General features: G+C 42.4%; 1 protein-coding gene across 2 annotated transcripts in view; it reads right to left on the bottom strand.

The window, feature by feature from the left end:
* Positions 1 to 9,564: 9,564 nt before the first annotated feature.
* Positions 9,565 to 27,792, bottom strand: part of ago3a (argonaute RISC catalytic component 3a) — a 40,447-nt gene continuing 22,219 nt past the window's right edge. The window contains exons 5-19 of one of the 2 annotated variants that reach the window (XM_083761431.1): positions 26,544 to 26,680; positions 24,434 to 24,568; positions 24,177 to 24,264; positions 23,280 to 23,427; positions 22,353 to 22,472; positions 20,466 to 20,588; positions 19,363 to 19,496; positions 17,881 to 18,065; positions 16,726 to 16,885; positions 16,126 to 16,216; positions 15,359 to 15,553; positions 14,224 to 14,358; positions 12,752 to 12,853; positions 9,893 to 10,092; positions 9,565 to 9,690 (exon numbers count right to left, since the gene is read on the bottom strand). In XM_083761431.1, the coding sequence (XP_083617557.1) occupies positions 9,582 to 9,690; positions 9,893 to 10,092; positions 12,752 to 12,853; positions 14,224 to 14,358; positions 15,359 to 15,553; positions 16,126 to 16,216; positions 16,726 to 16,885; positions 17,881 to 18,065; positions 19,363 to 19,496; positions 20,466 to 20,588; positions 22,353 to 22,472; positions 23,280 to 23,427; positions 24,177 to 24,264; positions 24,434 to 24,568; positions 26,544 to 26,680 (2,062 nt within the window). In that variant the 3' untranslated portion in view covers positions 9,565 to 9,581. Of the gene's footprint in view, positions 9,691 to 9,892; positions 10,093 to 12,751; positions 12,854 to 14,223; positions 14,359 to 15,358; positions 15,554 to 16,125; positions 16,217 to 16,725; positions 16,886 to 17,880; positions 18,066 to 19,362; positions 19,497 to 20,444; positions 20,589 to 22,352; positions 22,473 to 23,279; positions 23,428 to 24,176; positions 24,265 to 24,433; positions 24,569 to 26,543; positions 26,681 to 27,792 lie in introns of both variants that reach the window. The other variant, XM_083761430.1, reaches the window with a different exon arrangement.

A 27,792-nucleotide genomic window follows, 5' to 3' on the forward strand; every position in this document is an offset into this window, starting at 1 on the left:
CAATGGTACCAGAGAGCCTACCACCTTCAGTTTGAATTGACAATGATAACCAAACATCATGCTACATTGCATATGCCCAACAATGGGCATATAGTACAGTCACGCTTAATGTAGCATCCTTGACCACAGTAAAACATCACCCTTCAAACCATTGGCCATATTCACATGGCAGCCTTTTTGCTCTTCTGTCACATGGCTGCCATGTGAATATGGCAATTATGTACACTTGGGAAAAAGAAAAATAATCAGCATCAGATAGCCTAATCTCTTGAGCAATATTTGGTTCATAGTCGTTATTGGAATGCTAATGGACTGAAATAAATTAACATCTGATAGCTCAGGGAAGTAAACATTAGAGTAAACAAACATTAAACCAGAAAACAAAAACAGAAAAAGATTTGGCTTAATGGATGGAGGGCCAATTTGCTTTTAAAGAGGATTTACATCCCTCCAAAGCTCCATGTCTCTGATCCCGTGATGAAGAGAGAGACAATCAACAGACATCTAAATTAAAAGGAATAATTCATCATCACAACACCTTGGTTCAATATACAGGCACAGGTCTCTAATCCAGCACTTTGAGGAACACCTCTGGTCAAATAGCACTAATAGTACTTTTCATCATTTGCTCTATTTTCTGAATGCCACGTCCATGGAGGTTACCACATAGAACAACACAATGTTTCTGTGACTAAGAAATTACCCGACACTGTCAGAACAGTCCTGATGTGGCATACTCCACACACACCTGCAGCATCCATGCAGGCTTAAACTTTTTTTTATTTTATTTTTTTTGTGTAAAATACTATTACGCTGAAATGTGGTTCCTGTTTGCACCAGTACTGGTTAGTGGTTAAAGTGATGCCTATTGGGGGAATGAGGGCACACACACACACACAGTAGGTAGGCTTCCCAGGACAGGAATCCCAAAGTCACACATGAATCTGAACCCACTTAAGGCGGACTATTGTGGAATGAGATCTACTTTTACTGCTGTAAAAGGTTCTGGCACAAGAAAAGAGCTTGACAAGAGACAATTAAAGAGGACAGAAGCAACTCCTACAATAATAATAATAATACAAAAAAAAAGACCATAGTTCATATACTTCTGCCTTTAAAACAGGTTTCGTTCCTTCCCGCTATTCTCTATGCTCTCCCACCAGCCCTGTACTGGCTTGGGGATTTACATGTACAAACTAGCAGCTTGGGATGAGAAAGTCAGCTTTTTTTAACACTCAGTGTGGTTCAGAAATGGTTCCCTTCGTCAACAGAGATGAACTGCAACATGTCGGGGGTTGGCATTCTGCCTTCTCAGATAGTTGGAGACCAACAGAGATGAACTGCAACATGTCGGGGGTTGGCATTCTGCCTTCTCAGATAGTTAGAGACCAATAGAGCACCGAAGTCTGACGTCACTTTCAGTAGAGGGCGTCAGTCGCCAGGTTCATGTATTTGTTTAGTTGCATTGAAATCGCCATAGGAGGATTTTTAGATTGCTTCATATAAGAACTGTGTTTGAAAAATGAACATGTCATCCCGGCCGCTTCACTCATATGGATATGAAGAATCAACTGACTGAGAGAAAACGCTAATGTTACTGCTGCTGAATTAGTTAGATTTTCGCTAGAAGCAGACTGTATCATATATGAGTGACTGACTGTCGCAAACGATACAGAGACACCTCCCTGACAATAACGCAGAGACAGCTTGTTTATTTTTGGACCACAACGCTTATAGTAGACGATATTAAGATCACCCCATGTTATTCTCCATAGAGAAATTATTTCCGCAAACCAGGGGAATCGAAGGGATGAGCGAGTTACGTCAGGACTTCGGTGCTCTATGGAGGGTAAATAAATAGTACAACAAAAAGAAGAGGGTGAAGAACTGACCCGTTCCCTTTTCTGTGAACAAAAGTGAAACTGCTTGACACGGGGCCTGTTAACAGATCACCTCAACCCCTCCTCAAGTCACAGGGCCTGTTAACAGGTCACCTCAACCCCCTCCATCCACCTCCTCAAGTCACAGGGCCTGTTAACAGGTCAAATCAACCCTCTCCATCCACCTCCTCAACTCGGACCCCTTCCATGTTGTTGTGCTTTGCACGTCTAGGGAGAATAAGGCGTCAACATGGAGGGGGAGGGGCTTAAGGCCTCATCCTCCAAGCTCCGCCCCCACCATGCTGCAAGTGATGCGGAGACTCCAGCCGCTTATATGCACTCTCAATAAATACACCATAAAATATGTCGCATATATATTTCATATATATATATATATTTAAAGAACACCACATTTAAATAGGACAACAAAATAAAGTCGGCTCAAAGAACTTTTTTTCCCGAAGTCTATTAAGTGTTAAGACAAAACAAAGAAGATAGTTTACAGTTATACTTTTTTTTGTCTCTAAAATAGTTATAAGAATATCGCAACCAGGCATTACTCAAGCATTGAACGGTCATAAAAGCAATATTTGCAGTTTTCTCTCATGTATGTAGTAACATAATGCAGCATACCTAGGTAAGTGAGGTGCAGTGTTTTGAGATCTCTTGTATTAGAAAGTTTTAACCCCTTTGGAATCACAAGGTACCCACAGAACGTACAGGACTAGAGGCACTGCTGTGCTCCCTCCAACCCCCCCCCCCCCCTCCAAGGACAACATGGCAGGGCATTGCACTAGGATGAAAGAATGCCATGGGCTGTCACCAAGTAAGGCTGGGTACCGTTGAAGAATTTTAAAGCAATACTGGTCGTTTACATCACCCCTTTCGACATGTTGAAGACATGTTTCATCATGCAATAGCGTAACTTACAGTAAGTTTCACATCCATGTATCCGTTTCTCAACATAGTACTGCTTATAATTCCTCAGAAAGATGCCCGTAAACAGGAACACATTTTAAATTCTTTCTCTAACAATCATCAATTTTCAATGCCTTATGATGCTTAAAATAAAATGAAATAAAGAGCAAGACAAAATCTGTATAGTAAACTTCTTTCTCAACACCCAGCCCTAGATGTTATGAATTGTGGTGTCCGTGTGGGTTGAGTCTTTGATCCTTTCCTACCTTGAACCTAGCACAGGGATTGGAGGGATAGATATCAAAAGCTCTTGGCCATGTGTCTGTGTGAGAGTGGCAGTCTATAAAGTGCTGTGCTATGTTTGTCATTCATTCATGGGCTGGGATGCGTTACACCACACTAGTGTTACTATGCCATCTTTTTACATCTTATTTGAAATTCCCTCAATGCACATACTGTACCAACGACACCATTGGTCCAAGACACTAAATGCAAACACTAAGCAAAAGCTCAACCACAAATCACATACTTGGCATATAGTCTAATTATATGTACGCTTTAAGTCTTAATATTTAGGAACGCAAGTTTGAATCTTCAATTAATCTCTAAATATAAACTGTGTACTGTATGCACACACGTGTGTGTGTGCAAATGCAGCCATTTCTGCATTACAATGCGTTCTTCTTGAAAAGGTTTTTCTTTGATTTGATGTTTGTCTTTCGTTTGCAGCACCATCAAGAGGAAAGGCACTTTCAGTGGACTTCTTTCTCATTTCTTTACTACATTCCACACCAAATACAGAAAAATCATAATTTCGGATTTTTACTCATGAAATACGAAGGACACGGTGACATTTAAAATTTGTACTTGGGCTATTTTTCTTCCACAGATGTCTGTCACGTTGTGGGAAAGGTTTGGACATTTGTTTTGACAGCCTCCTTCACATTCTACTCCGAAACCAAGGACATGAAGCTCTCAGACTGAAGAACAGCAGTCAGAAACTGAAGGACAGATGTCAAACCTTTATAACCACACCAACAAGTATGTCTAGTATACACAACAGACCCCAAATGGTCTTTTTCATTTTAGGTCACTTCTCCACTAGCTAGCATTCGCAAAGCAGAACTGATGGTGGTTTCGGCAAGTTGTAAGCCAGGCAAACACATTTGCTATGTAAACATGTGTTCAATTGCACTCAAGAGTTTAGTTTGGACACAACTGCATCAACATCCATCAGAAACAGCAGATATTCCGCTTTAACGGCATACCAATACTCGCATATATCAAGAACCTTCAGTGGCATACAGACCAGACTTCTCCAACAAACATACAACCGCATACACTCAGAATTAACTATAATCAGCATAGATTCTGAACGAATTGCACACCGTGCTAGAAAATACCACATAATCTATTGGATCATACACGTAGGGCCAGGCTCTGTGTCCACCAAGCACAACTTTTCTTTAAGCAAATAGCACGATATATACTTGGTAGAAGCGCTCCAAGCACCAAACACCTATAAAATGCCATGCTTTCAGCACTATTGGAAAGAACAAGGTACATATTGCAAGACAGAGCCGCTTCAAAGGAGAAAGGCAGAGCACCTAAAGGGGATGGGCATTGGTTCAAAACGAATGCACTGAAGCAGGTTGAGTCTACTCAATGTTGCAATTTTATGGAAAAAAATAAAAACTAATAAATCATTCCAAGTTGCATATTGATAAGTGGAAATCATTTACAATACATTTGGAAACAAACCTACCAGAGAGTAAAGTATAGGAGTGTGTATGTCGGGTATGTGTGTGCACGTGTGCCGCTGTGAAATGAAAAAGTTGTTTGTTCTTGTTGCAGAGGTTCTATTTCTTTCAAGAAAACAATGGCCCCGAAGATTAGACATGTCTCAATGGCTGCCTCGACTTGAGTTTACGAAAGAGTTCTCATTCGAAGAGAATGACGATGGATACGATAGTCTCTTGTCAAACATCCCCGAAGCCTAGGAATTGAGGAAGTGGCTGAAGGCATACTATATTATTATTAGAATTTGAGAAATTAACAGAAAGGAGTATATTTCCATAAGTTTGGAAGGTATAAAGAATGAGGTGGTACACCCATTACTGTTGCCCAGCCGAATATCCAACCGGCCTCGGTTTTAGCTGGTAAAGCGAACGACTAGAGGTCTTGGGACGACAACATCTCAACTTATTTACGAACTTTAAATGGGTAAGAGGCCCAGCTTAATGGCTTGGAGCGGGTATGGAATGCAAGTCATCCAAGAACCCTCTAACGATTCTATCCACCAGGGATTAGTATATAGAGAGAGATTCAATGTTGGCCTGCTGGAGAGAAAGAAGATGAAGCCTGAGAAGATGCCAACTAAGTTCAAGTCATTGAGGTGGGAATCAACTCACAGACAGTTTGAAGTGGCTGAAGTGGCCCAGGAAAAGGGAAGTCTGGGTTCCTCTGTTGCAGCTGTTGCCTCCATAACCATACTCTGGATAAGCAGACAAAGACGGATGAATGGATGGGCATTTGAAGAAAAGATACAGATAATGTGGGTCTATTTCAAAAGTGCACATAGTACAAGAATAGGTTGAGTCAACAATGTTCGCATCTGGAAATGTTGATATGAAATGTATTACATGAACTACAGGTGAAATAGGGATCGACAAAGAACTTAGTTTTTACTTTGTGCCAAGCGTCGCCCCTTTGGAGCTGCTCTGAACAGCAGAACAAGGAACTGCCAGGTGGACACGTGGCCTTACTGACCAAACCTCACCTCCTAATCTTTCCTATAACATCCTATGGGATTGGATGGGACCCCACTGGCTGTGGAATGTAGTCCTCTGGTATTGGGATTTGGGAGTGAACAGTCAGCAGTGAAGGGAACCATGAGACAATAATATGAAATCATAGTCACTGCCATTGTATTTTGTAATGCACATGGAAGTGCTCGGGTGAGGAGGAGGAAAACAACCAAGGTCACATGCTGACATAACCCACATTTTTAAATAAAAAACAAACCCCGCCGCGAATTATTCTTTCATCATACGTGTCCTTGACATGTATCAAGGAGCAGCTGTGAGCACCAGTTGATTAAAATGACAACATTCAAGAGCAGGAATTATGCTCTTATAATTCAAGCTACCCCATTTATGTTGTACTGTATATCATCATTACCATATAATCACAATAGGGATAGCAACAACACGTTTCAATATTCCTAAATTCTGTACCACAGGCCTCTCTCTGTCTGAACACCTACCAAAAAAAGGGACAAATAAGAATTGGATGGAAGGTCACCATCTTTTGTTTTTTCTTCTTCCAAAAAAAGCATTGGCCAGTCCACAACCTTACTATAGAGCTGAACAGTCCAGACACGCTTTACTAATAGCAATAACAACCCCATAATTGTACATAGAAATACACTATACGTTATACAGTGACACAGAAACAAGTCAACAGTCTATTGGAATAATAAAATTTCATTATACTTTTTAACCGTAAATAATCAAGATACAATTATTACTAAGATTAATAACTAGACTACATTTTTTAGAACTTTTTTGTTAGCAAAAATAAGTAGTGTGCATTACATAATTTAAAATGTACAAATATACTTTCAATCTGGCTTTTAAAAAGGCTTTCGGACACTAGTGAAAACCGTGAAGGCTCAAACCCCTTTGGCTTCCACAGCGGGAAGGCTAGCCTTGGAAAGGCATTCAAATGCAACAATGCAGGACAACGGGGCAATGTACCCTAAACCTATACTGTTACACTGCACTGTCCAGCCAAGGGGCAGTCTTTACCACTGTACCATTTGCAGATTTTAGTTTTTGCTGTCTGCTGAGGCAAAGTCTTAAATCCAGAGTTTGTCTGCACAAACAATGCCGGGAGGACCTTCTCATAACACCTCTCAAAGCATTAGGTTAGCCATTTTCATCTACATGTTTTTGTACCGTGCCCAGCCCCTATCCAACTCCCTCTCAACGCAGAGACTCCAAATTCAGAGTGAATAGCACCACGCCTGTGTTCAGTCTGATACACATGCTTCATTTAGTGCAGATTATCATTATAACTCTTTAAAACACCACAGGACAAGCTTCAGACCACCAAGAGCACAGAGGAGTGGTGAGTACATCCTCCAACACAAACACACCCTGTCATTCCGACAGCTGGCTCCCATTAGATAGTTAAGCTTCTTCTAGTGAAGATATGCAGTCAGCCACTTGGATCCTATGTTTGGGTCTGAAGCCAGTCCTAAACCATTACTTATTTGGGACTGGTTTCACCAGACATGGATTTCACCTAGTCTTCCAAAGAGTGACCTCCACTGAAATAAATGACCTTTGGTCTTAGGCTAAGCTGAATCCATTATGTGAAACTGTCCCTTTAAAGTACTAAACAGAAGATACAGTAGCAGCCGGATCCATGTCTGTTTAAACAAAAGCCAGTGCAGCTTGCTCTGCTGGAATACTGTGGCTAAGCAAAGACAACAGCTTCAACCGTCGTATAGGCAAACACCATAAATATCAGTCTTGGGACGATTAGAATGAGATGTATGGAACAGTAACAGTCAGGCGATGGAATTTACTGCACAATCCAAAGCTCTTTGAGGAGAGTTACGAGGCAGTAGCAGATGCTGACTTGCTTCAAACTGAGTTATGCTGCTCATTTGTTCAGAACACAAAGTTTGTTCATTTGAATAGTTTCGTTCCGTTACGAAAAACAAAAAGGGACATTTTTCAACACATTAAAACAATGGTATTTCGTAAAGAATTATAGGTGATTTGACTATTTCATGATGACACTTAAACTGGATCCTATGTTTTAGAGATGATACACTTCAGGTGGTTGAACAGCATTTTAGAAATTAACACCTAATTTGTCCCTAATGGAAACCTCTTAAGAATCTGTTACACCGGTTTCAAAACAATAAACCCTTCCCTTCTTCCAGGCACTTGACTACCACCCCATTATGGCATAAATACACTGTATTGTTGCTACTGGGTGAAAACCTTGCATCTCCAAAATGTCAACTCAACAGGAATTAAGAAAGGCCACCTTGTTAAGCCGTCTGCCATGCATTTGTTAATTTATACATTTAAAGGGGCTTCATAACACCAAGGTCAGAACATTTTCTCAACCCACAAAAGGTACTGTAATCCTCCCATTCAAGTAAAACATGAAAAATCATCAAAACTAGATTTACCAGGTCTTCACCTAACAATGTAACCATAAAAAAGACCTTCCTCCAAGGAACAATAAATAAAAGTGCCATATATGTGGCAAACTTTGTTTTGTTTATAAGAAAATGCGTATTTGTCAAATGAGATGTGCTACTTTTCTTTTGATGCACTACACCCCGATATCTCCACCTCTCTCTTAAATGATTATTGATTATTGATGCACTACACCCCGATATCTCCACCCCTCTCTTAAATGATTATTGCACTAGAGGAAACTCTCCATATGATCTGTTGAACAAATTCACCCACTGTGACAAATTATAAAATACTGTAACAAGCACAGAGTAGGAATTAAAGCAGCTATGAATACCAATAGTAAAAACACAAGCTTGCCGGCTTGAGAGAATTAATAAATATTGAAAAGCCTGATTATAAAAACAATAATAATAATACAATTTAGGTTCATATAGCCATGTTGCACATTATAAAGCCCCATAGATGGCTGCTATAGAGCAATTGTTATTACCATCATTGAATATGATCTGTGCCACTGTTTAAATATGGCAGTACTGCTCGATGCAAACAGATGCCACCTTGTAGCCTAAAGGTGGCACTGTTTTCCAAAAATAACAGCTTGTTTTGTACACACAAGTGATGGATTGACAAGGATTGGCAAATCCCTGTGGGCTGAAACAGATTAGACACAGGAAAAGAAAATGTTTGATGTACCCGTCATCTAATGCTCCAAAAAAATAAGCTATAATTACCACTTTATCACCCCATAAATTGACCTCTTCTTATTCTCTGCTCCTTCAACCACTAAAAAAGAAAAAAACAACACAAAACAAACAGTAAAACTGATAATGCAGAAAAGTGCGGCTGCTCAAATTGACTTTAAGTTCTGTAAAAGGGCATGGTATTAAGGGGGGAAGGGGCAGTGGGTCTGAAGTAGTGTGCCAAGCCACAGGCCGGCCGCAGAGGGGGAGCAAAACAAACAACAAAGTATATATATATCCTGGACCAGAAGTGAAGTGTAGGCCGGCGAGGGAGGGAAGATGGGCGTTGTGTCGAGGGGCCCCGATATGAAACGAAGGGAAAATTAAATAGTTGGCTGGTTTGATATTGCATAATAGTGCCAAGTTTCTCTGGTTTTTAAAGCAGCGTTTGTATCCTCGGTCCAGTGTGGAGGGGACAGCCTCCTCTCCCTCTGCACAGTGTCAGGTCCGGATTGACTAGGTGTATGGGTGAGTGGAAGGGGCATCTGAAGGGCTACACACACCGTCTGCGAACGCCGCGCGTCAAAACAGCCGCCTCCGTTATTTTCAATGAACCTATCGCACACCGGCGGCGTCCGACGCACGTTCACGCCTCGCCTGACGCTCCGATACGCCACTGTTCTATTTTCCAGGCGTTGCCGCGTGGCAACGCCTGTGCCGCGTCGCTGCGCATCCGGTGTGTGATGGGCTTCATACCTCCAAGGACTCCTTGACTGGCAGGCCAGCTGTGTTATAGGGGAGTGTGTATGTCTGTGCATTTATGAGGTGTGTGTGTGTGTGTGTGTGTGTGTGTGTGTGGGGGGGGGTCTGATGTAAGCTCAGGCGAAGTACATGGTCCTCAGTGTGTCGTGGTGAATCTGAACAGCTTTGGCCAGCGCCTGAGGGTCCCGGCCGTTACTCTGACCGGATACATGGCTGCCCTCCGCGCTGAGGAAGGGAGAAAATGAGAAACAGATGATCGTTAATCACACAGTCCCCCAAAATAGGGCGTGCAAGATCGCGAGCGCAAGCCGCACTTCCTGCGATGAGAACCAAGCTATAAAGCGAGCATAGTGGAACCTAGGACATAAGCCATGGGTCTATTTTTAGCCTACCTTCCACTTCCTTGCTACCTCCTTCACAGCCTCACCTGTCATGCTCTTTGTCCACCAGATGGTAGCGGGCACGGAAGGCCACCAGGTGTGCGTAGTAGGCTGGTGCGGGGATGGAGACAGAGCGGGTACAGCGCACATAAGTGTGGCACAGCTGGTAAGTGAGCAGCTGGAACTCGTCAGCGGTGAAGCAGTTGTCGTCCCACAGCACATGGTAGTGGGAGGGCCGACTGGTGCCCTTGGGAGAGGCAGATGACATGTGGTTATGAAATAGAATGTAACACACACACACACACACACACACACACACACACACACACAGTTTAGTTATAGCAGTACATACTACAGACAGTAACATTTTCCGTATGATTTGAGGTCTTGCTATTTGCTATTTCACACTGAAGAAAATCAGACCCATCTGAACTGAGTGGTGCTGGACTACTGTACTATACTGTACTGTACAAGCCCTCCTCCCTGGACTCTATGGCCCTCATTTATCAATCGAGTGTAAAATCTGCCACAAATTCGAGTGCAGGTTTCGTAGTACACCCACGTCTCCACGGCATTTATAAAGTGATCGCAAACAGCTGATCCTTCCTTAATTTCGTTCTCACGTTAATAAATGTCACGGCTGAATTTGATCTGGCACGCCCTAAGAAATCAAGCCTCGCCCTCGTTTTTGCGACCTGAACCACTGCTATACGATCTGGAAACCATGGTTACCGTGCCTTTCTGCCCGCCTCACCCCCCTCTCTCATACACACGCACACACACACACACACACACACACACACACACACACACACAGACGCACACAAGCTGCACGCACACGCAACTTGCAAGCCCAACTAACTGGTGTGTTGTTAAATAAATAAACAACGAACACCTGCATGAATTAAATAAAGTTGTAGGCCTACCCTGTCTGTTCCCTCTCACCTCGCTTGCCTTGCTGTCATGTCCACGCACGCACGCACCTACATGACACATTAAATAAAGCTGTCTGTTTCTCCTCTCGCTTCGTTTCCCTTGCTGCCCGCCTCACCCCCCGCACACATATCGCAATTTTTCACTGTGTGTTGTTAGTTGTATATTAAATCATTAAAGTATTTTTAATTTAATATACAACAAGATATATTAGTGAACGAAAACCTGAACCTGTGAACCATAATTAAATAACAAATAGGCACACACACGCTGCTGTTTTGCAGGTGCTCCTCCTGTCCAGTCTGTCTGTCTGTCTCTCTCTATCACAGTGGTCCGTCCGTGACCAACTGACCATGCACGTTCCGACGTTCGACAGTCTATTTAGATTGCCTCGCAGTCGTTAGTCACTGCTGTGGCCGCCGGCCGGGCTGTCAACTGTCATTATATGAATGTGCAGCAAAAACCGTATATAGCCTCATGTGGCATGGTGGTTGCCTGGCTGGGTAATATACCTATATCTCCGATGCAGTTCCCACTTGCGCTGGGAGCCTGGCACGGTACATTTGGCATTGAGCGACGCGTCGGGTTTATTATATTGCACATACCGTAAGAAAGACATCGGCCTTCATGCTGTAGATTAGGCTACAGTAGGCTATAACACGTTGGGACTGCTGCACTATACTCTCCAACGTCCCGTCATGGAAATATTTCAGCACAGACAGCCCAAATCCTCGCATGTATGCGCTCATGCAAAACACTGTTTAAATGGCTTAAGCATCTCTTGCAACATTGTTTTTAATTGCGCGATTTTATCTCCTACTAATTTCATATGACACATGTATTCCTTAACATTTTTATTTATTTATTTTTTACATGTAGCCCATATACATTATACATACCTTTTATATAAACATTTTAGGAGTGAATACATATATGTTTAGATGCCTGTGACAGCCTCTCAGCAGTTCAGACAAGGCTGCTCCGCTTGTGTAAAACAGAAAAACAGCGTACGCCAGCTGAAGAGTAGACGTGACTATTTGTCCTACTCAAGTTCAATTTCAAGCTTTGCCGGAAATGTTAAATGCCGAAAATGTCGGTAATTTCGGCGTGCGCCCATATTTTGGCGTACGCACGGTTGATAAATGAGGGCCTATGTGTGTGCGTGTGAGGTAATGGCTGCTAAAAACTCAGCTTCCCATCATGCACCTGTATGTGTGAAGCTCAACAGCACCACTTTGTCACCCGTCGGTACCCTAGACCAGAGGTTTTCCCAACCGCCACCAGGATTTTCCGTCAGTGACTGATTTATAAATTCCTTCGAGTCTTTAATTTTTTTTTTTATCATATTATCATTGTTAATATATAACGCCATTTAGGTCAATGATATAACATTATTTTGTGATATAATAATAATATAGCAGTGGCTAGCCTATTTAACTGTCTTCCGTGAGAACGTTAGGTGTGATGATGCGCAACACTGGTACAACAAATGGTAGCATCCTCTGCTCCCAACACCTCCTTTTTCTGTAAATATACCATTCGCTGCTACTGAGCTTTTACTGGTAAGTCAGTTCATTGGACCACAATGCAAACAAGCCCCTGGGGAATTTTGTGTTATCCTTTAAGCATTTTGACTGTACTACTTGAACTATTAACAATCTCGATAATGAAATATTCAATCAATAATCGATCAATCAACAAAATACCTATGGTAAGGTAACTTAATAAATACAGCTTTTAATGAAATCTCGGCCAGCCAAAATTTCTGCCTTTCTCAATTCCTGAACGGTTTGCAAATGTCTTACATAAAGCAACTGTATTTTTACACCATTTGTAAAAAATGCGTTGCTCCACAATAGCACAGAGCCTGCAGTCTTCTGGAGGCTTTTAATTGGATTTCAGTGACGCCCACGGCATTGCAGATTAGGCAGAAGGGTTATAGGGAGAGCAGATGGTGCATGGCTCTACGGTACCTGTATTCCAGCGTGACTGCAGAGGTAAAAGTCAAACTCGTAGGGGTGCGTGATGTCCGTGTCAACGGTGGTGCCGGCAGGAATGTTTCCACTACGTCCAACCTGACAGAGAGGAGGAGGACTGTACATTAAGGGTTGCTGCTCTTTTCACCACTGGCCTCTTTCTAATTTTCACAATATTCTGTATGAAGCAGAAAATAACTGGAAGAGTAAATTGAACAGAAGGCCAGAAGAAAAAGTCACCGATTTAACTCAGTTAGCAAACTGGCCCATTTAATAATGAACTCAATTGTTCACTGATTGCTGTAGTAACGCTGACATCTTCATAAATGGAACCATGTTTGATGGACATGTCCGGTTGTCAGCTTAGCGACTACTTCCCACAATCAACCAATTAAAAGCCTAATTCTCTAGTGAGTGGCTTGGCCCACTGTTTGTGAGAGCCTGAACTGTAAACGAGGTTATTAACTAATAAGGGGAGTATTGCTGCGGGGACCTTATGTGCCACTCCAGAGCTCTGGGTATGCATTGGGCCCTAACGCTTTAATCGAATATAATTACAGGGCTTGGGGAGGAGATCAGACCCACTGGCAAGAAGGGTAATTAAGCCAAGGAGGTGACATTTCCAACCATTAAAGTGCTAGTAGGGAACAGTGCGCTAAACTCAAACTCAAACCATTTGTCTAGCCTGGAATCCAGAGACTGATTCGCTCCGTTCAGCGCACCATTTTATTTATTTATTATTATTTATTTATTTATTTTCACTTCTCAGTCTGGTAAGCGTTGAGCACCACATGCGTACATTTCGACGGTGCAATGCAACGGGGGGCCTAGACGCCAGAGGCCCATGACGGGGGAAGAAGAAACCAAAATGCCATGGTGACGGTGACAAGAAAGCCTGAGTACCGAGGCTACTCGGTTGAATGAAGTGTAACACCAAGGATTCGTCAGTGACGTCACTGACTGACTGGTTTATAAACAGCTTCAGGTCCGTATTGTCCAGTCCTTCTCGGGATCTTTACCGTAGCCTTAGTTTCAACTTTCAACGCATGTGTTTATGATCAGCAGCATAACAAAGCTCAGCCGTAGACTATTTTGTCACGTTTGTGCTAATGAAACACTAGATGGGATTATTATTTCATGTCAACATTCAAGTACAACTATCAGAAGATGTAACCCAGGTAAAGTAAAGAAAATATGTGCACCGGGGCCGATTGCCAAGTCCGTACGCCACTGTTGAGCACTATCCAATCAGCAATGACGTGCCTACGTAACAGGTGACAAAAGGAAATGGAGAGTTGTTCAGGAGACAGCCAGAATGAGAAGCGATTGTTTTTTAAATAATATATTTACATGTATAAAAAAAATTTGTGGAGCGAACCAGTCTGGATTCCACGCTACCATTCTGTGACATTTGACATACTCTGTGATGGTTTTGTGTGTGTGTAGGTGTGTATGAGTGTGTGTGTTACCCTCTCGTTGCGGTCGGCACAGAAGAGGCGTGTATGGTGGCGCTTCTGCACTACGATGTAGGTGATACCTGGCTGATATTCCTTCTCCAGGTTGATGCAGGCCTCACGGATGGCCAGCAGCTCATAATACAGCACCTGGAGATGACCAGATGAATGCAGTACATTTATACAAGTAGAAGAACAGGGTTTTTTTCTGTACATCTCTACAATAGTGGTCCAGGATTACATATTTCTTTAGCCGGAAGAATTTCCTTGTTACCTCAACAAAAGTCAATGCTCGTGTGTTCAGCATAATGATGTTATGTGTTTTGTCCTCGACAATGTCTGTAGTGTATTTTAGCGACTTGCCTTTTGTAAAATGTAGAAATGTAAAAGCTTTCAAAATTCACGAGTGGGGTATTTACTAATGAATGTATTTTATGTCATAGAACAAAACGTGACAACCCCTTAAGCATGTAAAATACAGACCTTATTTCAGGAATTCCCAAAAGCTCATTTAAAAAAAAAAACATAAGCCAGATCCCAATACAAAAACTTTTCCTCCTGTGTATAGTAAATTTAAATTGGTGACCTGCGGAAATATTTGACCATTTTGTGGACTTCATAACATCAAGGTCCAAACCACTGCTGTTTATTAACTAGGGCTCGTAATGCAAGACCTCAATGTGTGTTATGTGAAGTTATCTTTCTGGCTGCGTGTCAGTGACCATGAGCAAGACACTTTTCTTTAACCCTGCGTTACCAAATAAAATTAATAATATTATTATGTAATATATTATTACACTGAACTCCTAACTGCTCCCTATGAGCAGGTTGGTGCCATGTATGGTCTCCACACATCTACAATAATACTTCTACAATATCTTTACAGATTTAAAATGTTCAATTTCAGGGTCAAAAGCCAGGCCTTTATCTGGGACAGGCTGTTCACCAAAATACGAGGATATGGAATTGCTGACAATATGAGTTAACTGGCTGCAGAGTATGCAGCATTTTAACTTGAAATGGACACTTGGGTGAGATCACGGGACATCTGTGGACATTTGGGTATGCAACCATCATCAAGCTTAGGGACAGGGTCACCCTGGACCAAATCACTCTCCATCAAATTGAGTCAAGAACGGGATGTGCCGACCTGTCTGAACTGGCCTTCCGACACTCCGTCCCTGTAGAAGATGATTCTGGTGGGCTTGTAGCGGGTCGACTTGTAGAACTGGATCAGCAGCTCACGCACCATCGAAGCAAGGTCCTGGATCACCTCCTGTCTGGGTCTCTGGACCCTCACTGTGGCACAGTACCTGCTGGGGTGGGCATCCATGCTGCCTACCACCTGGAAGACAGTGGGTAGAGCAGTGTGTCTCAAACATTTTCATGCCAAGGACCACCAAATTCACCAAATTGGCCACAGAACCCCATTTTGGAAAAATGTTATGCCCGGGGACCCCAAAAGAGAAGATATGTGTCATTAATTGTTTTTCAAAATCAGTACTTTTCGAAAATAGCAGTGTGTTGTGATTCGACACGTTGTATATGGGCTATTTTTGATTAGCCAAATATTAAAATGGATTAAAGTGGTTAAACAAATTTTCATGCTGTATTAATGCCTTTGCTGGAATCCCCTCAAGGAACCTTGAGGGTCCCCAGACCCCGCTTTTAGAACCAATGGGGTAAAACAAAATTAAATAGCTAAATAAAAAATATAAAATCATAAAAAAAGGACAATGAGGAGATAGGGACAGACAGCGTGTAGCAGACACAGAGTGTATCCAAGAGTTGTGAGGGAACAAGAATGTTTGTGACAACGCAAAAGCTAAAGATACTGCCCACCAACACGGCATTTTTACAAAGAGAAATGTATATACTGGCAGATTGGGAGGGTAAGAAAGGGAAGCTGCAATTTACAGCTGCGATAGAAGGCTTCTTCCCGTCTCCTGCAGGGGGATGTGTGACGTCTGCGCCGAGGAAGATAACTGGCTGCTGGAACACTGACGGCCTGCGAGATAGGACACACAGTCAGTACAAACAATATTATAGTTCTACTCTTTATTTTACATATCTTTGCTGCGGGGTGGGAACCTTGTATGTCCAAAAAAACAACATTTATCAAAAACAAGCCAAAATAGCAGATCTACAACCTCACAACATGACAGCTCTTACACTTATACAAGGCACGCTAAACTCTAAAGCACAGGTTGTCAAGGTGGGGTCCGTAGGGGGGGGGGGGTAATTCTATCGTCTACTCGTGCTTTTGTGAACACCCCAGACAGTTTTTAAGTTGCTCGATTCAGTATTTAGATATTTGATATTCATTTCATCGCCCTTCCTATACAAAAGTTGTAACTTCAAACAAGATTTTAACCATTCATCGAAAACACCCGTCCTTGGTTCTGGTGAATGATAGTTATTTTTTTAGATAAATGAAAAAAGTAATTGAAAAAGCACAGCCCCCTCACGTATTATAAGGATAGTAGAAACGCGGATGAGAAGAAGAGTGGTTCTGACCGTTGATGAGGTACCAGGATGTTGTTTATTCCTCCCAGCTTGACGTTGATCTTGAGGCAGAGGTTGGAGAGGGTCTGAGGGGACGTCTTCACCACATTCTTCACCTGGACACACTGGGTGGCCATGCCTAGGAGGGTGTCTCCCACACGCTTCACCTCCGCTGTGAGTGGGCAGGAAGAATATTAACACCCTACTTCATCACACACTACCGCATCACACAAAAGCATCAAAAGTAGTAGATCGTAAGATAGTAAGTTCGAAATGTGGTGCGAAGCGACATGTTTTAAGCTTGAAGATCTGTGATGTTTTTGCATAGTGTATATTTGTATTACATTATATGTTTTGATGAATTGAGTATGAAGGACCCCAATGTAAACAATCCAATAGGCTTCCTTGGGTTTAAATGCTCTTAGCAGACCTTGTATTGAACTATACTTTACTGTGATTTTTTTTCTGCAAACATACAGTATTCAATCAATCTACAGTACATTGATTCAATCAATTTGCTATTTTTTTATTAGGTAAAATCCTGAAAAGGACATACAGTATGAGGTGGAGAGGGGCACAGTTTGTCCCAAAATGACAAAGGATCAGAGTTACACTTGCTTAAATAGATAAAGGGTTTAAAATAATTGTAATATTAACTTTGAGAACCACTGCCGACACCACCACCAGTCCACTCATTCCGACACCGTTAGCTTAGACAACACACATTGTCGCCATATTTGGGCATGGAGAGTGTATCCTTATGTTGAAGGTGGCGTAGTCGACAAACATTTGGTCTTCATTTGGTTTAAAAGTAGTAATTATGCATTTCACACTTTAACCCATTCTGACCGGGCACCCATTTTGGTGTCAGCATCATGTTATGCTTTAGCTATTGAAAAATAGCAGATCTACAAGCTCATATCGCGCCACCGAGTGGCGCGATACGAGCTTGTAGGTCTGCTATTTTTGAAAAATCGAAGAGCGACTGACATTTTTAGAATCTGATCTCAGGTCAGAATGGGTTCATCAGACCAGTGTGTGTCCGGCGGAAACCTCGTATGAATCTGATCTCAGGTCAGAATGGGTTAAACCAGTGAAAACCAATTCATTTATTGCTGTAAGCCTTTTGGTCCAGTCAGTCATCATGCTTTCAGATACGGTTCCTACCGTAGACCGGAGTCTTTCCCGGCAGGATGACGATAATGAGCTGCAGTCCAGAGTAGGTGTTCTTCAGGTGTCTGAACATGGGCTCCACGCTGTCGGCCCCCTGGGCGTATTTACAGAAACATGGCTGGCCCTGGATCGGCATCCCAGCATCCTTAGAGATCTTCCGCAGCTGGTCTGTGAAACCCCTACAAACGGTGCAGGTAGGAAGAGAAGATGGAACCGTCTTAACCACCGTCTCCCAAACAGTGGGTCACGGTCCCATTTTTATGGGTCCAGAGTAAATAATCTCTTATCTTTTTAACCCATATTATGTCCAAAGTCTCAACATTAACATGTTCAGGAATTAAATAGAATAGTTTGTGAAAGTCGTGAAAATATTTTCACATCAAATGTCTCTTTTAGATCTTGAGCAAAAAGGTTTGGGGAAACGCCTGGTGTTGTGGTGTAAACAATAGGATCTCATTTAGGTAATGTAGCAGTAACCAGACACTTGTGGGCATTGGTTATAAATACTAGCAATACACAAAAAAGGGCCAGGTCAGTTCATTTAACTAATTAAACGTAATGACCCTTTGTGTTAAGTAGTTCGTTCATTCGGCCTTTAAACTGTAGAAGGGGAAAAACATGTGATGTAGAATCCATCATGACTTTAATATACATCAACAAGCTAACAGAAATGTCTACTTATTGGTATATATCCCTTTGGTGCATTGGCACACATCTAAAAATACACAAGATAGGATGGAATGTTAAGCAGAGTCAACATCAATGATTTGTGATGCAGCCACTTGCAATAGAATACTAAAACTGTGGTTTGCAATGATGTAAAAATGGACAGTCCACATCCTCAATTTCCATAGCAACAGTATTGTCACAGTACCTTCGGGATATGGGATACAAACGACATCCACTCCATAAACAGGACAGTGACGGACACATCAAGGTGAGGAGCAAAGATAGTTAACGGTTTCCTTAGCACATGACATAACCCATTATATTATGTTGTAATACAATGGGATACAAATATGGAATATCTATATTATCTCTTTATCCAATTCGTAAACTCTATTTTTCTCTCCCCACTGTATGCTGTGTGGGAGGGAGAGAGAGAGAGAGAGAGTAATTTAGGGTTTTCAGACAGCTGTGACTTTTCTCTACAACATTATTTAATGGTTCCGTATTGCAAATCATTGGTGTGGACTGGGCTTCATACACAACATACTAAAATATACGCTATATAATAGTTTTTATGTTTGTGTTGTCTTATGACCGTACACTTTGACAATTATATGGGACGTCCTCAACAACTGCAGAGTAAATACTCTACACAAAGAGAAGGAATTCCAGGAAATAATAGTTGAGCCAAAATAAATGTACGATAGATGGAGAGAGAGATGGACAAGCAGACCGACAGAGGCTAATGTTATGCAGAGCACGGCTGTAAACGGATCCTGAAAAACAGGACCAGTGAGTAGTTCTCACTTGAGGATCTCTTCCCGACACTGCCTCTGTGTGGCGAAGCAGGCGATGGCCCACATCTTGATCTCCACACCCGTGTGGAACTGTTTGCCCCTCATGTCCCACACCCCATGGCTGGGCGTGGCTACGGTGCGGTTCTGAAACAACAGCATGCCGTTGATCTGCTGCCAAGCCTCACCGTAACAACATGCATGACTGATATACTGTAGAATACGCATACATTCATTCGTACCATCCACGGACGTACATACTAACTAGAATGTGTGCACACACACACACACACACCTAAAATGACTAATACAGATGCTACAAACATACAAATAAACACAAAGACCTAAATTTAACATGAATATTGTATGTGGATAAACTAACTATAAACTAACAAGACAATGTATACTGTATGTTTCAAGATTTTTTTATTTTATTATTATTTTAAAATGTGTTTTACATTCTTTACTGAAATGCAAAGCTGGTACGAATGCTGCATGGTTTCAAAATCAGTCAAGAATAATGAGAGTATGCACATTCAAAGGGTGCCATAATTTCTCTTTGGATTGTTTGCGCAAACTAGATAAGTGTAAGAAGTGAATGTTAATGCACACAGTGGATTAAGTCTCAATGAGTTGCTTCTTGATTGAGTTCCACAAAAAGAACTTCAGTCAAGACAATTACTGCTAAATGATTTGTCTTTCACGATTGTCCATTCTACTCCTTTTTTGTGTAAAAAATGTTGAGCTGGCTAAACCATGCAAAATGTAGACTAACTGATTTCCCACCCTGGCTGATTTTATCCCCTAAATACATTTGAAAAAAGTTCAAGTGGACTAAAAAAATAAATAAGCCCCCAATCAAATAAACAAATCAAGGCTATACTTTTGAGACTCAACCACAACAACAATATACAGACACGCAAACGGATGGACAGACGGTTGTCCAAATAGACGGCAAAAGCCTGCATGTGTTAGTGTCCTCAGTGAGAGGGGAGAGAGGTGCCGAGAGGGGAGAGAGGAGGAGGAGGAGGAGGAGAAGCGTGTCAAAACAGACAGACAAACAGAGAGAATGGGCGTGATTTAAAGGAAGGGTACCATAAAGTGCTCTGTGCTCACCCTGCCGCCGTATTGCAGCATGGGGGCGGGCAGCACGCGGCCCGTCACATGGGCCATCTCGTCTCGCACCTTGAACTGGAACTCCTGCACGAAGGGATCAGCCTCGTAGTTGGCACTGCGAACCTATAATAATAATAATAAAACAACTTTATTTGTATAGCACCTTTCATGACATGAAATGCAGCTCAAAGTGCTTTACAGAGCAATGGAGAAAAAAAGAAAAGAAAAGCATAAACATTAAAAAACAAGCAGTAATGCAATACAGTGAGGACATGAATAACAAAACATAAAAGATCAATTAAAAGCAAGGGTGTAGAAGTGGGTCTTGAGCTGTGCTTTAAAAATGTCTACAGAGGGAGGGAGGCAAAGTGAGGCCACAGTGGGGATGTGTGTGTGTGCACGCAAGGCTTTGGTTTATTTTGATTCTTCCACCCCAAAGGTTATCTGGCTCTCTGGCCTAGAGTTAGAGAACTTGGCAGTTGGGTTCAAAAGTTTCAGCTGTTTACACATTTTCCGCCAATGGACTCTTTCTGTAATGATGACTCCGATGCACTTGCACATATGGATGTTCATTCTTTCCTTTCTGCTATTTTGAATTTTGTCCAAACCAGTTTTTCACTACTCTTACAACTAATTTTGTCCAACCCCTCTCAAAGTTTGGTACGCCTCTGGAGTTCTCTGATGTTTTTTCCACAGCTTTTTCTATTCGTTACTATGTTCAATTTAGCTATAATTCGCTTCCAAATTCAGAACAAATCCTGTGGGGATTGGGCCTATTTTGCAGACACTGCCTTAACTAACTAACTATCTTAACCACATTTTGTCCACAATGGGCAGGCATCGGCTTTGAAGTGTCATGCAAAATTGGTGCAATTTCACCAATAGATGGTGCAATAGCAACACAACTTTATTACGTCATTATAATAATAGACATGGACATGGACACCATGATACACGATTAATTGCTGCTTGTGGCTGGATCTTGTTTTTTGATCACCTATCTATCATAACATATTACAGTATGGGGGGAAAAAAGAGAAACAACCCATGATGCTCTTGGCTTTGTGATAATGTCTAACAGACAGCTTATCTCAGTGTTTTGTCCACCTTCACCTCTCTTCCACTTTCTGCAATAGCATCAAGTTCAAGAAAGCCCATCTAAATGAAAACACAGACACTGTGCTGTCTCCATCGTGTTATCTCGACAGCAGGCCCAGTTCTTTCCATTCCCCGGTTGGAGACGCGAGGGGAGACTTTTTTAATAACGTGACAATGGCCTGGATATAAGTTAACAGCACTAATCTGATGGTGGTTGGAGGCAATGTACTGTCCGTGTCAGTCCATTTCCAGACAACACACTCTAGAGACAGCGCAGTTACTTTATACACATTAAATCCATTATGACTCAGGCAATTTTCTGAGCCAGGTAACTGCTGCCATCCATAATACAGCAGTGCTGGCATCATTTTAATTGTGACACTAATGCATGACGACGAGCAGTAAGTAACTAGTGTAGAAGAACAGTTTGACAATGTGATGTAACCACGAGTGGAGAACACCAAGAAATGTTGACAGCAGAAAGGAAGATACTGTAACTGCAGTAGTATCAGAAATTTTTTCTTTACAACAAACACTGAATTTCTAAGTAACACGTTATCACACACCTTTCCATGCAGTATCTTTCGGGCCTATTCATAGTCCAGTGACAGTGACACCGAAACGGTGGCCAGTAAAAACAGAGAGATGTGTTGTGTGAGCGGTGACCACCGCGCCGTGATTTCATGTTTTCATAGTTTTCGGTGGTTTCACCTTCTTCACCGAAAATCAGGACTATGAATAGGCCTTTTAAAAACAGGCCTCCGTCCACTTGGGGGCTCCACCACTCACCAGCCTGCTGATCTCCTCCTGTCTGTCGGGTGCAGAGCGAGCTGTGGCTTTGATCATAGTGGAGGTCTGATTATCAGTCAGCTTCTTGATGCACCGCTGACCGGCTACAATGTTGCACACCTGCAGGGAGAACATGGCAACATCTTACCCAATTAGACGTGAGACTATAGTCTAAACATGACAGTTTTCTGAAAAAGTCCGTTGCTCTCCCCAGGTTGGCATTAGATAAGACATATAAGACACCTAGCCTGGGCACCACTTCATTTCGGTATATGATCCGGGCTGGAGCCGGATGATATGCTTACAAACAGGAAGAAGAGGAAGCGGAAACTTCCTTTTCCCTCTCAATAAAAGCTCTCGTAAGCGAGAGCTTTTATTTAGAGGGAAAAGGAAGTTTCCGCTTCCGCTTCTTGACTACAAAACAATACTACAACATGACGTAACCACATCATCCGGCCCCAGCCCGGATCATACGGACTTTTGAAACAGAGACCAGGCTTTCCTCCGAGGCGGTGGAAAGCCTGGTGATGCGAGGTTATAAGACACCTAGCATATGTATTCAAGGGGGGGGGGGGCATTCACTGAAAATAGCCAATTCACAAGCCCACATCGTGTCGTAGCAAGAAGCATTGTGAGCTTGTAGATCTTGTAGATTTTCGTCAAAGAGGTTTGGTGTAGAGGGCTAAGGAGCTGAACAGGTACAAAGCCAAATGTAAATGTTACCAAGTAAACTAGACATTAACATGAATTCAACATTCATAGAAAAGACAATGTATAAAGAAACAGTAATATTATGGTCAGTATCATCATGGTCAGTATTACTGCATGTCAGTATCATGTGAGCATCATGTTCAGTATGATCATGCCAGAATCATGTCACTATGAAATCTATGAAAATCTCTACATGGGTTGGCCAGTTTGTCTCACCTCCAGAGGCAGGTAGGTATGCTTCTGTTCCTGTCCCACCTGTAGACATGGCAGGTGGGGGTATTTCAGCTGCAAGTTGTACTTCTCCCTGAAGTACTGAGCTACAGTGCGCTCTACTGTCTGGCCATTCTCCAACTGCAGGGGGAACCTGTCCACAACAGAACACATCATTTAACCCATTTAGACCCGAGGACAATTCTACAAATGTCTTCTAAATCCTGAAAAACCTATGTTTCTATATCAGTGGTTCTCTTGTAGATCTGCTATTTTTCAATAGCTAAAGTATAACATAAAAGGTGTTCCCTTCCAGAATGGGTTAAGAACTGTAAAGCTCGTCCACCTTATTTTGTTCAAATACTGTATAAGAGTGTAGAGCAGAACCTTACAAACGACATGATAGGGAGATGCATGTTTAGGTTGCTAAACATGGCACATACATCCTCTTGTGTACATGAAAATGAAAGCAAAAAAAACTAAACCAACGGTCTGGCTGTTGAGATGGCCACGTGGTGATCAAATAGTCTTACAATGAATAATAAATAAATAAAAGCATAATAGTTTCAAATTAGACCATGCCTAAAATATGACACAGCAAAGAGACAAGCAGTTGCATGCTAGAATTACCACCGATTCATACTTTGTTGCTCGCGCTGGCACACAACTAAGTAAAAACCAGGCTTCACTTCAGTGAAGGATGACTAATGCCTGCTTTCTGGTTTGGCAATTGCAAGAGTGAGCCATTATGTGGTTTAGTTGGTGAATTGGTGATCAGTCATAACATGGGCCACTCAAGTCACCGCACATGCACGCGAGCGCACAGCCGCACGCACGCACACACACACACACACACACACACACACAGTCTTCCTCCACTGGCCCCTTCCCCCGCTGACTCACGTCTGATGGCTGGCCGGCCGGCGGGTCACATTGCACACGCGGTACTTCCTGCGCATGGTTCCACAGTGCGTCACCTCCACCTTCAGACCTGGTGAGTAACAGAGTGGGTTGGAGTAACGTGGGAGGGTGAACATGTGTAGCCAGCCACATGTTCACAGTACACAAACGCACATATACACCATCACGCGAGCACACACACAGTCGCACACATGCACACACACAGGTCAGCATGGCAGTGTTTGATACATCTCTCTCACCCTTGATTTCTTTGGTGAATTTGACCCGGTGTGAGTCTGTAAGGGGCCGGGGCTGCTCGTCTATGTTGTGGATGTCCAGTACTTCACACATGAACTGGATCACCGGCTGGGCTTTATAGAAGGCAGTGGCAGATACTGCAGACAAGCAGATAAAAGAGTCAGCAACAAACTTTAATATATCAGTTCTACTCTAAACAACCATTTATCCAGTAATGGAATACAACCACTTATGGATGTTGTCAACGATTTTGTCGCTCCTCCAACAGATATAGTTTCTTCAGCACTCCATCAACAACTTAAGCAACAAATAAAGAGTTGGCCTCAAAATGTTGGCTATAACCAGCTCGCAAGCAGAATAACACTTCCAATGCATTAAACACAAAGCATTGACCAACACTTCTAGCATAACGAGATTAAACAAATTTGTATTTTAGTTTATTTAACGTTTGTCTCCTCAGATTCTAGGAAGTGGGGCATCTCCTGTGGCCGGACAAACGTCTCAGCTTGGTATTCATGCAGGACAGAGTAAACAGGCATCTGATGCTTCGTATTCACAACATCATAATGTTCGAAATGGCAATTGCCAAGCAACTAATCACTCCATAAAGTTACACAGACCCGCTCAAATGTTCTATGAATATTAACCCATTTTGACCTGAGATCAGATTCTAAAAATGTCTTCTACATCCCAACAGTTTTCTGAAAAAGCTATGATTCTATGTCAGTCGTTCTTCGATTTTTCAAAAATAGCAGACCTACAATCTCGCTTGTAGATCTGCTATTTTTCAATAGCTAAAGCGTAACATAATGCTAACACCAAAATGGGTTCCCGCTCAAAATGGGTTAAATGAAGACAGACACAGGAATTGATTTGGTAAGCACAAATGTGCCCGGTAGCTATAATGCAAGTGCAAGAGAGAGAGAGAGGGAGAGAGAGAGAGGGAGAGAGAGAGAGAGAGAGAGAGAGAGAGAGAGAGAGGGAGAGATATGCTGTTAACTACTAATCTACAATCTGTTGTGTGATGACAGTGCTCTCACACACCTACACACACTGCTAGTCTGTTTCAAAAGGTCTCACTGCCATCAGGAAGCGATCTCACTCTGAATTATTTCCTCGCCCCCGTTTCGCGTTTTGTTTTGACAACCGTTTGTTGATCTCCGTGAGTCAGAGATGTAAACGTAAACTCCAAAGGTCTCACGCCCCCCTAATAAAATTATTCTTTCTACATCCTCTTTTGATGATCAGTGAAAGCGCTTGTGGATGATGGCATGCACAGGTGTGCAATGAATGGCAAATAGTTTGGTCGTTGGCTCCCATTTGGGGACCTTCTCATGAGACCAGTTTCATCGCTTGAGCATACAATGGGCTAGGAACACTTTCTAGATGTTGAGACGCTTTCGGGCCTCTTGGTTAATGTTTGAATTGACGTGGGGGAGACCAACAGATTTTATGGTACAGTGATAGAGAGACAGACTAAAACAGAAACAGCACTATAAAACAAAAGCTAAAAAATAAATAAATAAAACGTTCCCCAACAGCGTCGCTACCCTGCCGACCTTGGCACCGCCCACCAGTCTCTCACACGCTGCCCTCTGTCTCCACAGCAACCGCCTAGGCAGTTCCTATTCAGTCAGTTGCCCACCTTCCACCATGCTCCTCTGTCTAACGCATATACATACACACATATGTACAATCACTTTGTTACACTCTCTGCAGACTTGCTTTCCAACAACCGCCTGCAGAGAACAGAAGGCACAGCACATTCTCCAATTTTCACCACTAGCATCACTAACGGTGATTTTTAATAATGGATTTTATTCATAAGGCACTTTATATTCGTGAGAATCTCAAAGTGCTACAGCAAATGAATAAAAGCAGAAGAAACAACACACCAAAAAAAACATCTAATAGAACGGGAACATTAAAACATAAGGGCAAGGCTATAAAAATGCTTTGGTCCAACGTCCAACGTCCAACGTCCAACGTCCAACCAGGGAAACTCCAAATAAAAATAAAAATAAACTTGAGTGGGATTCGTCTTTCCACATGAACAACACATCCACTTTTCATTCAATACAGTACTGGGGACAGGACAAGTCTGATCCTCACCATCAATGTTGAGCATCATCTTCCACATGGCTGGCCGCACAGACTGGTGGAAACCAAACCACACCTCCCTGCCACCGCCCAGGGGGTGGTCATAGCCTTCTGGAGCAGAGAAGAAGGATCGACCCACTGGAGTGTACCTGTACAGAGAGATGAAAGGGATAGGGGGACAGATGGGTGGAGGAGAGGGAAAAAGAAAAGGACATTGGGGGAAGATAAAGAGGTCAAAACAAGACTGAAGAAGATAAACATTAAATGTATAGTATGAAGGGTGGTGGGATGAGCGAGCAGGAAATAGGGAATTAGTATTAGTTGACACAACCTGAATTGATAATGTGGGTCAATGGTAGTTTGTAGAGTGTCACATCTAGCCTCTGTTCAATACATCCTGGAAACGCCATCAATGAAATGAGATGGCGGCGACGTCGCTCACCTGGCTTTATCGACATCTTATCGCTCGGTACAGGAGCCAACATTAATAATAGTGCATAGACCATGGGCCTCTGTGTGAATCCCAGGCTGGACAATCTATCATGATGCCAATGCATTCTGGCCCTCTAGGCACATAATATGGCAAATAAGAGTCAAATGAAATCTGTCAATATGGCTTGGGAACAGAGTTTCATTAAAAGGGCCTCCGATATTGGCTCCGACGTTGATATTGTGGGGTCGGCGGTATAGCATGCATTGGGATCATATTTAAGACACATTTGATTTCCACACGGATTACAGTATTGATATTTGGTGTGGATCATACGAAAAAACTAATCGTCCTCGGTATCAGAAAGCACACAGTGTGTGTTAAACTACTGGCATTCCTTCCATGTCTGACTCTATAGTTTTAACAGCTGGTGACAGAGGCAGGTCAGAAGAACGTACGAATACACGAACAGTACTGCGTTTCCCCTAACGTGCACATATTGTGGGTACAAAAAAAAACTAATATTGCTCTTTGTATCAGAACAGTACACTATACAGACGCTACTGTATTTCCCCTTATGTGCACATTAGGTAGGCCTATACTACATGTAGGAAGTGACTGGATGGTGTTCCGGAGACAGTATATCGTCATGTTTCAGGGTTTCTGCGTGGCAAGTTAGGTTCCACTCCCAACACATTTCAAAATGTTGCTATTGGGTGGAAACCTTGCAAGTCCAAATCCCGTTCCTTATACAAGAATCACACTCGTGTGAAGTGAGGGGCTGTCTCGCCTGTCTCATCATCATACATCACATTCCGTGCACAGCCAATC

This window comes from Protomyctophum parallelum (genome assembly GCF_964188405.1).
Source record: "Protomyctophum parallelum genome assembly, chromosome: 3".
In the NCBI taxonomy this organism is placed as follows: Eukaryota; Metazoa; Chordata; class Actinopteri; order Myctophiformes; family Myctophidae; genus Protomyctophum; species Protomyctophum parallelum.